At 41.0% G+C, this 16,258-nt stretch overlaps 4 protein-coding genes across 6 annotated transcripts; 1 reads left to right on the top strand and 3 right to left on the bottom strand.

The window, feature by feature from the left end:
- Positions 1-106: 106 nt before the first annotated feature.
- Positions 107-3,261, bottom strand: LOC103983380 (uncharacterized). Of its 2 annotated transcripts, none has more exons than XM_009400600.3 (5): positions 3,042-3,261; positions 2,276-2,349; positions 2,098-2,177; positions 982-1,133; positions 107-405 (listed from the first exon to the last, which is right to left on the bottom strand). In XM_009400600.3, the coding sequence occupies exons 1-5, from the start codon at positions 3,139-3,141 to the stop codon at positions 329-331; spliced, it is 483 nt and encodes a 160-aa protein (XP_009398875.2). In that variant the 5' UTR covers positions 3,142-3,261; the 3' UTR covers positions 107-328. The 2 variants fall into 2 exon arrangements, with proteins under 2 accessions (XP_009398875.2, XP_064958425.1); XM_065102353.1 differs by having other exon boundaries at positions 978-1,133; positions 3,042-3,246.
- Positions 3,262-4,962: 1,701 nt separating this feature from the next.
- On the bottom strand, positions 4,963-6,640 carry LOC103982527 (BAG family molecular chaperone regulator 8, chloroplastic). The gene is made up of 2 exons (XM_009399476.3): positions 5,898-6,640; positions 4,963-5,806 (listed from the first exon to the last, which is right to left on the bottom strand). The coding sequence occupies exons 1-2, from the start codon at positions 6,570-6,572 to the stop codon at positions 5,282-5,284; spliced, it is 1,200 nt and encodes a 399-aa protein (XP_009397751.2). The 5' UTR covers positions 6,573-6,640; the 3' UTR covers positions 4,963-5,281.
- A 285-nt stretch (positions 6,641-6,925) lies between these two features.
- On the top strand, positions 6,926-13,024 carry LOC135611154 (probable mitochondrial-processing peptidase subunit beta, mitochondrial). 2 transcript variants are annotated; one of them, XM_065106528.1, is made up of 9 exons: positions 6,926-7,671; positions 9,068-9,232; positions 9,388-9,525; positions 9,625-9,776; positions 9,873-9,981; positions 10,866-10,964; positions 11,947-12,012; positions 12,118-12,235; positions 12,612-12,844. In XM_065106528.1, the coding sequence occupies exons 1-9, from the start codon at positions 7,021-7,023 to the stop codon at positions 12,701-12,703; spliced, it is 1,590 nt and encodes a 529-aa protein (XP_064962600.1). In that variant the 5' UTR covers positions 6,926-7,020; the 3' UTR covers positions 12,704-12,844. The 2 variants fall into 2 exon arrangements, with proteins under 2 accessions (XP_064962600.1, XP_064962599.1); XM_065106527.1 differs by having other exon boundaries at positions 6,929-7,671; positions 12,118-12,225; positions 12,606-13,024.
- A 393-nt stretch (positions 13,025-13,417) lies between these two features.
- Positions 13,418-14,635, bottom strand: LOC103982530 (expansin-A9-like). The gene is made up of 2 exons (XM_009399479.3): positions 14,440-14,635; positions 13,418-14,245 (listed from the first exon to the last, which is right to left on the bottom strand). Exons 1-2 carry the CDS (start codon positions 14,570-14,572, stop codon positions 13,638-13,640), a joined length of 741 nt encoding a protein of 246 aa, XP_009397754.2. The 5' UTR covers positions 14,573-14,635; the 3' UTR covers positions 13,418-13,637.
- Positions 14,636-16,258: the final 1,623 nt, after the last annotated feature.

Below are 16,258 nucleotides of genomic sequence, written 5' to 3'. Positions count from 1 at the left end.
CAATAACATGAGATTGCCAATAGCAAGCTTCATAACTTGAAGGCAAACTTACTAAAGTATGTCACATTAGTAACTTCATGATTTGAAGGAATCTGATGCTCAAATCTAAAACTAAGAAATCTGCAATTAGATCCAATCTGTGAACATCTGCTGCAACACATAATGGCAAGAAAACGAAGCAAAATTTGAGGGTTGAACAACAAAATAAAATGCTAGATTTGATGTTTCGACAAGAGAAATATCAGCAACACCAACAGTACCAGCTCCTTAAAGTTCAACATGCTCTTGTTACATCCACCAGGTTGCATGCATCTGTATAACATGCCTATCATTCATCATCACACTCACTGGATTCTTTATCCCCTTTGAAATCAAGGCCAGAAATGCTCATCCGACCAACGTTAACTGCAATTTGATCACCACATTGTAAGAAGAAGGTAGGTAATAGAAGTACATATATCTACTGCAAAATCATCTTCATCACTTAATTGCACATCTTGTTAGAAAGGAAGGTGACTGACTTGACTCTTCAGATTGTGAAGACTGTGCATAACTGATGAAAATGAGTAAACTTAGAAATACAATAACATATTCCTGTACTCCAATTCAAAGTTGGAATTAAAAAAAAAAACATTTTTTGGTGATAAAAAAAGGATGGAAAAATAAACTAGTAGAGCATCTTGTAGTTCCTACTAATTTTTGGGAGGAAGGAAAAGTGGGTGCTACCAAAATGGTAGAGACTTGGATTGGACTCCCATGCATATAACTGGAAAATGGGCAAAAAGTTGTGTGGAAAGAAAGTAGATATGAACTTTAGCAATTAGGTGAATTCAGTTTCTAGCAGTTAACTTTCCCTGCAATACCATTTCGGTTCAACAACTTTACAATTTATTTTCCGGAAAACAAAAAAATTACATTTAGTGTTGTTGCAAGTTCAAGTTTTAATATTATTCTAGCAAGTATTCAAGTCATATTACCTACCAACAGCACCAAGTCCAACTAAATTGGGCATGTAGCTCTTGAGGTGCTCTTCAGCAGCATTGTCTGCCTTAAGTGTTTCACACTCGAAAGACACTGATATCTTTTGTTTACCATGCTTCTGCTCTATCATATCAACAACATCATTTTCCCACCTGCAGCAGTGATGTATCATGAACTCATTATTATAAAATTTCAAGAATATGTATCACAAAGACATCTTTCTGTTTTTACTAATTTTTATATATAGCATCCCAATTAATAGGAAAAAATATCAAAGAAATAGTATTTCAACATTGTGAAAAAGGGATTCATGTTGGCTGCACAAAAATTGGTCACTAAGGCTGCTCATAAGGATTTGAAACAAAAAAGCTTCATTATATGGTATATGTGGCACCAGAGGATATTCCATTCAGTCAGAAAAGCACAACAAGAAGTGCCCTTTTAATTACATAGTTTTTCTATCATGTATTGTAATGAAAGAATTCTCAAAATTTAAAGCACCTATCTGCTTGTCATGGAGGATAAAATATCTCACAGATCACTTTTGCTAATACATATACTCCATCTTGCTTATTTGTCTTCTTCGAAAGAGGATAAAACAGTGGAATAACAAGTGAGGAAGTTCTATTCACATGATATAAAATTCCGATTGTCCATCCAAGTCCTTTACGATCAACATATGGTCAGTTAGAAAAGTATAACTTAAAACCAAGAAGGCATCAGAGAAGATTCAGCAAGACATTTGGATGCCAACCCCCTAATGATGGTGCCAAAGCATATTCATGGGAGAATTAGGCAATCAATGGATATCTAAAAAACTCTTCCATAGGCAAAACACAATCAATAAAACTAAATGGGTCTCTAATTAAGTTTAGTTAAAAGAAGCCAGAAGATAGGAAGGCCACACCATACGCACCTCTAACCTCGTTAAGGAGGTAGGAGGTACATAATGTACATAGACTGGTGTAGCAGAAGACAAACATCGCTATAAGTTTAGAATATGGAATAAACCAGTTCAGTTCTTAAACTACTGCAAAATAAGAGATTAAGCTGTTAAATGTATATTTATGCATGTACACATAAAAAACAAGTCAGAACTCTACCACAACCACTTACCCATGGGCATGATCAACATTTTGGAAGCGAGCACAATCATGTCCCCTGCACTCCACTACAATCACTTTTTCTTTCCTGCTCTGTAGTGTGTACCATGAGGAAAGAACATTAGAGAAATTCCACGCAATAAAGAATATCTACAGTCGCAAGGTATGGAAAGAGAAGCATCTGATCTCACAGCATAGTCAATTATTGAGAGCTTAATCAAGCGATAATCTTCACCTCTGCTGCACTCTCTCTCGCATGACAATTCTAAACAGCAGAAATAGCACAAATTAAATTTCAGATCATTATTATTAAGCTGACTAGTTCTCATACAAGAGACATTTCACATACTAAATGACAATTGGTTGAGCATAACTTAAGCAGCATATGTAGGGCGAATTCTGGAAAAAAGGTTTGCATACTAAATTACATGGCCAGGGTTGCTATCTGGGAAATTTTTAAAGTTGGGTTACTCTGCAAGAAGTTCCCAACCTTAGGGGCTTTTTTTGGGAATTAACCCGAATATAAAGGTTTCATGTGCTCATTTTTCACTTCATCAACCTCATACTAATCATAAACCCAAAATCAATGTGGTCAAAACTCAAACTTGGCAATAGATCGATATTCAAATTGCTCGTAAGTGCTGAATTTTCACGAGGCGCTGTTTCTTTGGATGAAATGGAAAGGTATGACCTTTTATTTGCGATGAGAGTGACGTTGGGTTCACCTTATTATGATTTCATGCCATGAATTCACTCCAAAAAAATGTAATCTTTATGTTTCTTTCTTTTTCTTCACCTTTAATGTTCTTCAAAAGAAAGCATTTCTAAGTAATCAGCCCCAAAACATAATACTTCGAAACAAGAACTTGGCAGCGGAGGAAAAATGATGTTAAATGCAGCAGGAAGAAATGAGAGGGTGGGGTTTACGCAGCGGAACGGGGATACGATTTCACCAACCGATTCCATGGAGGCCGTAGCAGACGGAATCGGGCAAGCGGATGAAATGGCCGGAGATGGAACCGCAGGGCAGCAGAGCGATCGAGGCTATCCCTTCCATCAATATCGCTTGCTTCCGTTTCCCTCTACAGTTACCACGCGTCAGAGGGATTAGCAATGGCCTCAACCCCTCGCAGTAGAACCCGTGGGAAGAGAGAGAGAGAAGGGAGAGGGAGAAGAAGACATCAAGTATTCATGGGCCGGCTCATCCGCCACAATTGATGGAAGGTATATTTCTTCATGGGCCGGCCCATCCTCCAAAATTCATGGGCCGGCCCATCCTCCAAAATTCATGGGCCGGCTCTCAATTATATTTATTTATTTATGTGTGTGTGTGTATATCCCTCCAAAATATTATATTTTTCTCTAAATTTGAGTTTAATATATATTCTTACAAAATCTAAGAGATTGTGTATTTATCATTGTGGTTAATTTCCATCAATTAACAACCAATTGAATCTAAGTAAAACTCTAAACGATGTTGATAACCTTTGAAAACTCATTATAATTATAAGAATGGAAAAAATATATATTTTAAGTATTTTATATCTTTATATATTTTAATTTAAAACTACATACATACATACAGTTGCTTAAACAAAGTATAATGCAGCTAATTTTTCTTTTGCTTAAGACTGTTTTTATTGTCTTGCCTTCTCACCATGTCATCATTTGTTCCATTTCTTCTCCAACACAATCAGAAACCTATAGGCAAATTTCTTTTACCATTTTTGCCTGTAATTGTTTCCCACCATGTAGAAACCTGTAACAAAAGGGAGATGGGAGATAAATGACTTGGCCTCAAGGTAGTCTCATATATGCTGGGCTGGTTTGATCTTGATGTGCTACATCTAAAATAAAATATCCTGATGGTTAAAATGAAGGAAAGACTTAGTTCCAACTTAGCATACCATGTGGTAATGCAAGATGACATTAACCAATGCAAAATGTGGGACTCAGCATAAAAAAGGGGTGTTTCCATACATTACTGAATTACTAATGTTTTACAATATTTCTCAAAGTTATTCCTTTCTGATTAGAATACTAAGAAATCTACAAAAGTTAGCAGGTAATAGAGAAATCTACAAATGATTTCATGTGTGTGTTCAGATAATGTGAAGAGAAGCTTTTGGAAATGCTGCTTCAGTAGGGTTTTGGCCTGCACACTTGAGCCAAATATTCAAACTTGGGCAGGTGTGAGAAATGGTAGCAAAATTTTTCCTCAGATACCTTTGGGCACTTCATAAGTGCATATTACAGTATCAGATTTGGAACATGTAGCTCAAACAGTAGTGTTGGACAATGATTTTTCCCTCCTATTACCAACAAGTTTGGAAACTATTGGGATCACATGTATTTATTTATCTGTCAGAACTGGAGATGCTCTTGTTCTTACCATAGTGTGCTTGGTCTTTCTCACATTACTGAAGATGGACTTGTTTCACTTTAATGCTCTGATATGATTCATGTGGCATTTAAATCTTTCACAGCATTACTTTGCTTCTCATAGCTGCAAAACATTTCAGAACAAAAGAAATTGGTAGTTTCATTTGATTCCAGACACTAAAGATGGCACAGTGTCATTTCCAACAATTTCACAGCTCTATCTAGTATTTTGAATCTTCACTCACTGACTGATGCTTTCCCAAGTTCTTGCTAGAACTTCTTTTCCTTCATTTGTTCGACACGGAACATTGATAATTATCGCAGTTTTGTACTTGAAGATGTCAATCAAAATTTTAACTCTAGTCAGTCCTGAGTTATAAAAATTCAGATTCTTTAAATCATCAGATATCCAGTGTCTATGTTGACTTAATTCCCAATAATTTGGTTATCTAATGTTTAATCATTCTACTGCGACATCACCAATGATATCTTGAAATATCACAAGAAGCAATCAAGTATAAATGGACCTAACTAAACAGAAGCATTGTCACACTAACCAAACAGTAGCCATTATGGATCTGAGTATAGAAGCAAATAAGGAACAAAGATATCAGATAATTAGAAGCATGCTAATCTTCACACTTCTAACAATTCTTAGAAGACAATACCATAGCACAAGAAGGAACAAACATACCAAGCAGAAGCAGCTCTTCTCCAAACCCCAACTTCCAGTAGGCAAAGGACCAAAGATGGATGAAGCAAACAGTTCTAATCTCTTGACTTCAAGATTGATGCATTCATTACCAAAGATGGAATTAGGTTTTCCGCAGCTCCATTTGCAGAGGCAAGGGAGCAGAGAGGCCTAACTTTCCATTCTGATTCTGGAAATGCTTCCCCTTCACATATTTGCCACCATTCTCTATGGAACTTTCCGAACTTCTGTCACCATTGCTGATCTCATGAAACCTTTCTGGTCCCAGATGATCGCTTGATTCGGTGCTCGTAATTTCCCCGCCCAAGCTCTCCGGTGGAGCAGTTTGATTGCCAGCATCGATGAGTTCCTCCTCAAGCTGGTGGAGGCCGCTAAGAGAGAACCTCGGTCTCTTCCCGTCTTCCAAAAAGCTCACTTTTTTGGCAAGCTTCGGAACTTCCTCGGTTCCTACAATTTCTCTTCTCATGTCCTCCACAGAATCTCTTTCGATTCCGCAATTCCCAGTGATCTCGATCGCGTCCAGAGACAGCTGGTGCTCTTTGACTACCACCTTATCGATGAAATCCAACATGCGGACTAGTTCTCTGCTGATCGACCGCTTCCCTTCCCGAACCATCGGGTCGCCGCTCTGCAAGCCAAGAAAACCCACGAAAAATGCCATTAACGAAGCAACAAGCAAAGAGAAATCCAGGAGAGGAGTTAGCTTTCCTCAAACTCACCTGGATGGCATCCAGTCGAAGGAGAAGATCCATGGCTTTCTCGGTGAGGTATCTGGGATCGACGTGGGTCTCGTCGGAGAGCGCGGATCTACAGGCGGCGACTGATGATTTCATGGCGGCGAGGTCCTTCAGGTGGCGGAGTGTCTGGGATCTCCGTAGAAGAAAACGGCGGAACGAGGCTTGGATTCTCCGCGCCGCCAAATCTCGAAGCGACAAAGCAAAAGAAGACGGCGGTGATGGGGTCAAAGGTCTTTCTTGTCGCTGTCGTCCATGACAAGGAAGAGGAGAAGGAGACGAAATGGGCGAGGAGAGATGGGGGAAAGAGGATTCGAGGGCGGCGATGCGGCGGAGGAGGGATTCGATAAGAGGTTGAGCTTGATGCTGATAGAACTGCTGCTGCTGCTGTTCATGACGATGATAATGAGGAGGAGCAGGAGGAAGATGATCATCACCAAGTTGATGAATTTGGAAGAAGGAATGCAGTGGTGGTGGGTGTTGCTGGGGCTTAAGGCAGTGACCGTCGGAAAGAGTGGGAGGATTCTGGGATTGGAGGAGCACGTGGCTGGCCAGGGCTTGGAGGAGTTGATCAGATGTGGTCAGATGGGGTGGTGGTGACGAGTGGATTGAACAGCAGCAGCAGCATCGATTAGTTTCTCGGTGGTGGTGCGAAGGCATCTGGACGGAGAGCCGACGGAGAAGAGGGCGGTAGCGGAGAGGAGAAAGGGTAGGCGAGAAACGGAAGTCAACATGTGCTCAAGAAGGGTTACATGTAACCCGTTCAGGTTTTAGACAACGCTTGACGTCAGACAGGGCAGGTGGGTCCCTCCTGTATCGAATGTTAAGACTAACCACATCACCCTTGACGAGCCTCCGGAATGATTCAGTAGGGTACGTGTTCCACTACCTCTCTAATTTCGTACGCTCACTGGCAAGTTCGTGCACCCCGTCACGTCAAAACTTTCATAATAGCGGGGTCCACCTTCACTGCCTGGTGTAAACGTGGGTTCCTGTTGAGTCATGTGTGCAGAGCTAATTCCTCTTCCTCCCTCACGTAGTTTGACGATTCGACCCGCCTCCCTCTCCACACTCCCCTTCTCCCTTCCGCCAAATCCAATCCCTAGCAATGGCGCTGCGCAAGCTTCTCACCCTCTCTCGCCGCCCCCTCCTCGTCTCCGGCCGATTTGCCTCCACCGCTGCAGTTTCCGCCCTCGCAAACCCCGCCGCCGATGCTCCCTCCCTGGCCAAACCCCCCGTGATGCTCTACGATCGCCTCGCCGAGGCCGTCCGATCCAAGATCAAGCGCCTCGATGACCCCGACCCCCGCTTCCTCCGCTACGCCTCCCCCCACCCCACCCTTGCCGACCATACCCCCATCCTGGCCGCACCGGAGACCCGCGTAACCACCCTCCCCAACGGGCTCCGCATCTCCACCGAGTCTACTCTTGCCTCCCGCACCGCCACGGTCGGCGTGTGGATCGACGCCGGGAGCCGCTTCGAGACCGATGAGACCAACGGGACCGCGCACTTCTTGGAGCACATGATCTTCAAGGGCACCGAATCGCGGACAGTGCGACAGCTGGAGGAGGAGATTGAGAACATGGGCGGGCATCTGAATGCGTACACATCGAGGGAGCAGACCACCTACTACGCCAAGGTGTTGGATAAGGATGTGCCCAAAGCGCTGGAAATCCTTGCAGACATACTTCAGAACTCGTGTTTTGATGAGAAGCGCATTGAGAGGGAGAGGGATGTAATCCTCAGGGAGATGGAAGAGGTATAAGTTTCTAATATTCACCTCCTTTTGATCGTATTAAAACGTCAATATCCAACCAACGTCGATAACTCACAATTCTTATTTTAGGCTAACTATGGTTGTTTACTGTCTCTAGCTTAATCAATTTACTGCCATTAGATTTTTTTCTTGTATTGAAACTCTTGGAGAAAAACGAAAAAAGAAGTGCACTGGGAGTCGGGGGAGGCAAGGAGGACAAGTGCATGGATTGGTCTTTCATGGTGGCTAAAATCTCTCTAAAGTTGGAGATATGATTATATTTCGTTAACAGATGCAGAACAATAATTTCTATTATATTTCTTTTTTCTCATGTTCTAATTTGAGTTAATTTGTTGGCAGCAAAATCTTATCTTTGACATTAGATAACTTATAAAAAAACAGTACTTACAATTGAAAATCTCTTGGACTAGTGGCTGCCGATCAAAGAGCAGTACTTATAAGTATTTCTAATCACATGGTACCAGGATCATCATTCCTATCAGGCTGGCATGTGAAGTTTTGTACAACAGTTGGATTTAGAAAAGTGGAGAGAGGTTCTGATAGCTATTATTGTCATTAATAGAAGTTGACAAAGAAATGAAGCATTTTGATTCTTATTGATCTTATATCACCTTTTATGGCTCTTCATTTAATTAGGTTCTTTATGCCACTTGAGCATAAGTATGCTAATTATGTTACCATCACATAGGCTAGAAATCTTCCGTTGTTAAAACTGATGTAGCAGGATGCTGGTTCATTTGGCTTATAGCTAAAATCTCCTGACTGTGGACTGAGCGTAACCATTTGTTGCTCCGGACCTTTTTTTGTAGTTGTTGTGTTGATTTGCTACTTCTGCCTTGCAACCCTATTTGATTTTACTGAGGAATATTAAATTAACATTGAGTCTTCTTTGTGAGACACCATTCCCATGTAAATTTGGTATACATGGTGTAAATTATACTACCTATAAACCATTTATGTGTTTCTTTCACCTTGTTAGCAGTGAGATAACTTATTTTCCTTGATCCGTAACACTTAATTAGCATGTGTTACTAGCCACATTCTCAATACTGGGGAAATATTCATGTTTTGCAGAACTTTCTGGCATTTGTTTCTTTCTTTTTGTTTTTCTTTCTTTGGACCCCTTTGATCAGTTTTTTTTTTATTATCTCATAGCCAGGTTTTGAAACTGTTTACTGGAATTTAAGTTCCGCATAGGTTATAATTTCTTTTATGGCGTTATGAAGTTGTAATTTAATGGAAATATAGATTGCCTAGATTTTTTTGCTTTTGGCATCATGTGAAGCCAGGAGAACTTTAGTCTACTATAGTTGACTTTTACTGGATAGACCTTTTGTTCATGCAATATTTTAATATCATTTCTTTCTGTCTCATGTAGGTGGAGGGACAAACTGAAGAAGTTATTTTTGATCATCTGCATGCAACTGCTTTCCAGTACACTCCACTTGGCAGAACTATACTAGGACCTGCTCAGAACATCAAGACAATTACTAAAGAGCATCTTAAGAATTACATATCAACACATTATACAGCCCCTAGAATGGTATGTTTTTTATTAGGCCAGATTAAGTCATCATTCTTGTTTTCTGTACATACCTAACTTAGGTGCCTCCTTGTTTGATGATCTATCCAGTCTTGATTGGTGTGACTTTAATTATTGCAGCAAATGGCTAATGTTTTATATTTATAATGGTTTAGGTCATCTCAGCTGCTGGTGCTGTTAAGCACGAGGATATAGTTGACCAGGTTAAAAAGCTGTTCACGAATCTGTCAAATGATCCTACGACAGCATCCCAGTTGGTTGCAAAGGAACCAGCTATTTTTACTGGTTCTGAGGTGGGAATGCCAATTTTTAATGTTTGTCCATTTACTCTCTCTTAGACATGTTATCTTTGCACAAGAGTCTTCTTGCCAATTAAATTTTTTTGTATCCAGGTTAGGATAATAGATGATGACATTCCACTTGCACAATTTGCGGTTGCATTTAGTGGAGCATCCTGGATAGATCCAGATTCTATTGCTTTAATGGTAATGCAGTCTATGCTAGGTTCTTGGAACAAGAATACAGGCAGTGGAAAGCACATGGGGTGAGTTGTTCATTGTTACATCTTATATTTACACAGAAATTGTTTTAACTTTCCAAGTTTTGCCCTGTATTGATTGTGTACCTCAACTTTAATCAGTTCAGAGCTGTCTCAGAGGATTGCCATCAATGAGATCGCTGAAAGCATGATGGCCTTTAACACAAACTACAAAGACACTGGTCTCTTTGGTGTTTATGCAATTGCTAAGGTTAGTCAGTTTTTTGTTATGTACTTGAAAGATGTGAAATATTGAGATTTTTAATGATTATTGAGTAAATATGATTGGTTTCAAGAGAGGACATCTTTTAGCACCTGTTATTGTTTGGTTTGGACTCAATCCAATCTATTAGAGTGTCATAAATTTTGTTGTTCTCAGTGATTCGGGAAAATTATAGCACAGTATTATTTGCAGAAACTTACTGCTTCAGAGCTATTGGTTATGAATTTATTGACATTTTGAGTTCTTTTCATCTGAAGAAGAGAACTTGTGAATATTGACATTTCTAAAGGTACATAGCGATTATGCTTATGAATGGTTTTGATGGATTAGGAGCTACTGCAAATACTGTCATAGTACCTGATCAATGAGGATATTTAACTCAGCTTTGCTGTGTTTTGCTTCATTTGCTAAGTGAGGTGATCAATTAGCATTGCACATGACATCATGAAATATGTTGTGATACATTACACAATAAACAAATTGATAGCATATTTAAAGGATATCCACATATATTTTTGTGTGTGTACAAATGCACACACATATGTATAAAATTGTCCTTTGGTGTGCAGCACTCTTTCAGAATGAAACTTTGGAAATCATAATTCCCTTGGTTTTGTTTTCTTTCACAGATACTGCATGATATTTTAATGCCATTACGTTTTCCCTGTCTTTTTCATGAGTCTCTGCTATTGGCTTGTATATACTTAGACTCTATTATAATGTTTGTATTAATTGCTAGCTCAATGGTGATTACATCAATGAAATGAATATGGATCCTGTTGTATATTAGCTTATAATACAGGGAACATGCCTTCTGCGTGGCAGATAAATCCCACTTGACAGCTGACATTTTCTTCACTTTTCATGATCAGCCGGATTGCTTGGATGATTTGGCCTATGCAATTATGTCTGAGATAAGCAAGCTGTCCTACAGGGTTTCGGAAGCTGATGTGACCCGTGCACGAAATCAGGTAATTAAGTGATTCAGATATGCTTTCTCAGTTAATGTACAATGACACTGTCGAAACTCAGGATACTCTTCTGTAAAATATCAAATATGATAAATCAGTTAGATACTCTCAGTGAGGAAACTTGGGACAGTACATGCCTCAGATGAAGCTGTATTATTGAATCTTTTGTGGCATGTAGATTGCTTGCTGCAGCTTATCAGTGCAGTTAATATAATTCTTGTGGGCAAAATTATTCCATGAAACAGTATAAACAATATCTCTTTTGTGAGACATGAACATTTCATTGTTATTGTCTAAGGTAACTGAAAAATCATGTATTAAGCATATGATGGTCAAATTGCTTTAATAAATGGGGACATGATCATTATTCTGTCTAGGAAATACATCTTTCTTGGAATGCATCCGTCGTGCAGCAAGTTGCGAGTATAAAGGCAACTTTGAAGCCACTGCTTGTTAACTTTGTTGCCAGCCTCACCTGCATGTCATTGGCATTTATGAATGTTAACTAAGGGAGGCATCTGCTACCATTCCTATTGTATCTAAATGCAAGTGTTGGGAGGGAAATTTCCAGGATTTAGAGTGCTGAGAAGGAACTAACAGAAATATGCTGCTTAAGATGTAAAAGGTTTGACCTGTGGTCCAAACACCTTTGCCTTTTGAGTATTAGACATGGATGCAAGGTTCTTTAAATGGCTCAAAGAAGATTAATGAGTTCTTTTGTTCAAGTGGAGTAGATAAACCACTAAACAATAGCATCTGGACAGTATAATTCGAATGTGTTTGATCAAATCACATGGATGTTTCTTCATGATAAGTTATTCACAAGTTTTGGTTGATTGTCAAGTTGCAATAGAGTATCATGTATCCTCGAACATCCAATTTTTTTTTGAAGAATATCTCCAATGTGATATATGCAAGGAATGTTGTTTGTTGAATTGTTTTAATAAGTTATAAGCTGCAACTGTTTGATGATCTTTTACAGCTCAAATCTTCTCTTCAACTTCACATTGATGGTACCAGCCCTGTTGCTGAGGACATCGGTCGTCAGGTAATGATTCGTCCTTTCTCTGGCAGCATGTTTGTTCGGTCATTTTACTTCCAAAGTTTCTATATTTCTTTCCTTCATGTCTTCTTACTTTTTTTGTGTTTCCAGATACTTACATATGGCCGTAGAATCCCAGTTGCTGAACTTTTTGCGAGGATAGATGCAGTTGATGCAAGCACTGTTAAGCGTGTTGCTAATCGCTTCATATTTGATCAGGTAAAGCCGTACTTTTAGCATTTACTAAAAGATGCTTTATGATTACAATCACAATAAGCATGCCAGAGATTCATAGAAATAAGCAATTTAGGGAGCTAAGGGCCCAAATTTGCATAACCATGAGGCATCACTTTAAGTTAAGTTACGTAATCACCTGTCTCACATATTTAAGATATAAATTCATTATAAGGCTGATTGGAGAGTCTCAACTCTCAAGTATACCTTAAATCATGTTTGGCCTTGTATGTTTTCATGACACTTCAAAATGACGTTATGAAAAAGGACGGGTCTATTTTCCTTTGGTATTTGTGGACACTTGGTGCGTCGTTATCATACAAAGAATGGGTCAGCTTATACTGGGTGCCGCCTTGGCTTCGCAGGATGTGGCAATTGCAGCCATGGGACCAATCCAGGGCCTTCCAGACTACAACTGGTTCAGGCGCCACACATATTTGCTCCGCTATTAGCTGTGCGCTAGTCCTTCAATATTTTCCCAATCATCATAGTGTTATCTTCCTTGGCCCTTTCTATCCTGGTAGCGATTATGACTACATGGAAGTTTCAGATGGCTGAAAAGATTTTGCTTTTCTTCCACAGAAATGGTGCTGTAACGTTTCCGACTTAAGTTAAATAATGACCGTCCCGTCCGATGCTTGTATCGATTTTTTTTTTTGTTAATAAGATCTGGTCCAACTATGTTGCCCTAACGTTTTGCAAAGGATGGTTATCGTCTTATGATGAACAATGATGTTTATATTTGTATCAATTGACCAAAAGTCAAGCATTCATTCTTTAGTAAGCTATAATGTTGCACTCTTGTGGGTCATATTCCTCCCGTATCCAAAATAATCTCGAGGCATAGATTAAGCCATTAAGATATTCTCTATCGAGAAATCAATTTTCCTGTGCATCCGTGGCCAGTTTTGTTATTACTCAGAACTATTCTATCCATTTCTTTTGGACTATGTTAGATGTATTCTATCCAATGCTGAGACTGCATCTAACCTGATCTGAACACACAACCTGTTATTCTCACGACAGTTCTCATTGTGGCAGTTTCCGCTAACGCCGTGAATCATCATTCGGTTCACGACAGTTCTCATTGTGGCAGTTTCCTCTAACGCCGTGAATCATTGGAATCGACGACTCGGGACTCCGTGTGCATGATGACAGTAGGGGAAGTTCACGTGACTTAGAGAATTCGCGTGAATTCTTTGAAACTAAAAGCCGTGGCTTTCATTACAATATGCATGATGGGAACTCTGAAACTGAAGCAAGGTAATGCAAATATTAAACTGCGTGCAGGAATAGATATGACTTCAAAAGCCAGTGAAGAAGCCCGTGCATGGTTAGGGGGCTTCCTTATATTGCATGTACTAATAGTTTCCCTTGCTTTCTGCGCCAATTCCTTATCAGAATTGGCCGCCTGTATACCGCTGCCCGAACTGCCAGTTCGCTGGAGCGACGTCGACCGACTCCACCGTTTTGTTGTCGCCTGTCGTCACCTTGAACGAAAGGCTCTGCCCCACCATCTCTGGCCTGAAACTGAGCTGCCACCTCTGTCCCCACGACCTCGTCATCGGCACCCAGGTGGTGTTGGATCCCCTCACCGACAGCTTCGCCACGTCGCCGGAGCCGGCCACGTTGTACACCAGCACCGAGATCCAGAAGGGGTTCCCCCTGAACTCGAATCCGATGTCGCCCTCCCTGACGCACGGTACTCGCCGGAACTGCACGGGGATACTGCCCGAATAGGCTGTCTTGGCGATCTTCATGTACATGGCCATGGAGAGGTCGAAGTGCTTCTGGGGCGGGTTGCACAGGCTGACGGGTGCCGGCGGGCAGAAGCTGGTCGCCGTCACGATGGTGCTCCCCTCCTTGCACCTGTCGGGTCCCGCTGCGCACTTCAACTCGAAGCATGCACCGCATTTTTCCCCATCGTTGAACAGCACCGTGCTCAGCGCCGTGTTCGACAGCCCGTATCCGTGCTCGAAGAGATTGTCATACCCACAAGTTCCGCCTGTACCAGTACAAAACACATGGTCAGATCTCTCTCTCTCTCTCTCTCTCTCTTTCTCTACCCATGAACACGATTTAACTGCAGCAAAATCTCCTCTGCGTGCATGCAGCGCTTGTGACCTGCTCATTGGACTGAGAGGGGAAGACAACGACAAAGGAGCAGTAGTAGAAAGAGGGAGAGGCAGCTGAACTCACCCATGGTCGCGTTACCGGACATGTCGCCGTAGAAAGTGGCGTCGGCAGTGTCCCATGGACCCTGTGCCATCACTGCCATGGCCATGAGAGCAAAGGACATGACGACAACCACACTGATCACAGTCATCGCCATCTCCACAAATCCACCCGGATCGTGGTTTCTCCCCCACACTACGCATCAATTTATACACGAGAAATCTCAATCGAGGCGAGTCAATACACGCACCCAATTTAGGCCGGTGATGAAGGCGGAGGAAACGGATATGATAAGTACGGTTGTAATAGGTAATCACATGCATTAAGGAATTTTCGGCAACAACGTGTAATCAATGCTTCTTTGTTGACATATCGGTACTCTCATAGTTGTAAATGACATGTTTGCCCTTCAGTCTTAAATACACCGTACAATATTCTAAGACCTTTTATATATATATATATATATATATATATATATATATATATATATATATATATATATATATATATGTGCCAAAACAAAATTGGAATGAAAATTAAGTTTGAAGGGATTTTACATATGCATTTGCCTTTGTACAAAACATATGATTTATTTGATGAACAATTTTTTTTGTAATTTAAAACATGAAAATAATTTAAATCATGTGGGTGTGGCGTTCACGGGCTGTTATCGGTGTTAGGATCGAGAGCACTAAGAGAGGGGGGGGGGGGATGAATTAGTGCAGCGGAAAACTTTCTGTGATTAAAATCGAAAGCTGCGTTCAAACGATAAAAACAACTTCTGTATGAAAGTTGATACTAAGCAAGGTTAAAGTCAATCCATGCAGGCAGTTTGCAGCTATGATGAAAACCAGAATATCGACGCAAACTGAAATCCGACGTTCGTACGAAGAAACTGATTTACGTCTAAATGCTGATTCGTAAATCACTTGATTTAGATAAGACGCAGTTTAAGCAGGAGTATAAAGGCAGTGTGCAGTTATGGTAAAGCTCAAAACGTAAACGCAATCTACAATATGATGATCATACGAAAAAGTAGATTTACGTCTAAACGCAGATTTACGTCTGAACCTTGAAACTCGTTCGTAAAATCGCAGAGGGCAGTAAGCTATTGAGAAGTTTGCAGTGAAGGTAAAATGCTCAAAGGAAATGCAAACCGAGATTTAGAGTGGTTCGGTCAATCTTGACCTACTCCACTTTTGGCTTCCTCCACCGACGAGGTCACCGACGTCAACTAGAGGCCTTCCTTCAATAAGCGAAGGCCAACCACCCTCTTACAGATTCACTCCTTTTGACGGGCTTAGGAGACAACCCTTACAGAAGTTTTCTCTCCTCTCTTTACAACTCAAACTTTGAAGAACAGAAAGAGGAGAACTAGCAGTTTTGAGCTCTAAGAACCACAGAAAGACAGCAAGATTTCGAGTGTGTATTCTGTGCTTTCAGTGCTGAATGGGTGGGGTATTTATAGGCCCCAACCCATTTCAAATTTGGAGCTCAAATCTGTCAATTCCCGGAATTCCGGGATCAGGCGGTTGCACCTCCTAACTGGGGCGGTTGCACCACCTGACAGAGCTCAAAACTTGAGCTCTAGCGGTGCTACCTCTTGACAGAAGAGGTTGCGCCACCCAGTCTCGCTCGGAGACTGAGCCCGGGGCGGTGCCACCTCTTGGCTGGGGCGGTTGCACCGCCCAGTCTCGCTAGGAGACATAGCCTGGGCGGTGCTACCTCCTGGCTTGGGCGGTTGCACCTCCCACAGCAATCAGGGTCAGAATGGGTTAATCCATTCGACCCAATTTGATTCTTTCAAGGGCCCAATTGCCCCAAGATTAAGCTAATGGGATCA

This window comes from Musa acuminata, chromosome BXJ2-4 (genome assembly GCF_036884655.1).
Source record: "Musa acuminata AAA Group cultivar baxijiao chromosome BXJ2-4, Cavendish_Baxijiao_AAA, whole genome shotgun sequence".
Taxonomy (NCBI): Eukaryota; Viridiplantae; Streptophyta; class Magnoliopsida; order Zingiberales; family Musaceae; genus Musa; species Musa acuminata.
The sequence above is the reverse complement of the archived record's forward strand: the minus strand, read 5'-3'. Positions and strand labels throughout refer to the sequence as shown.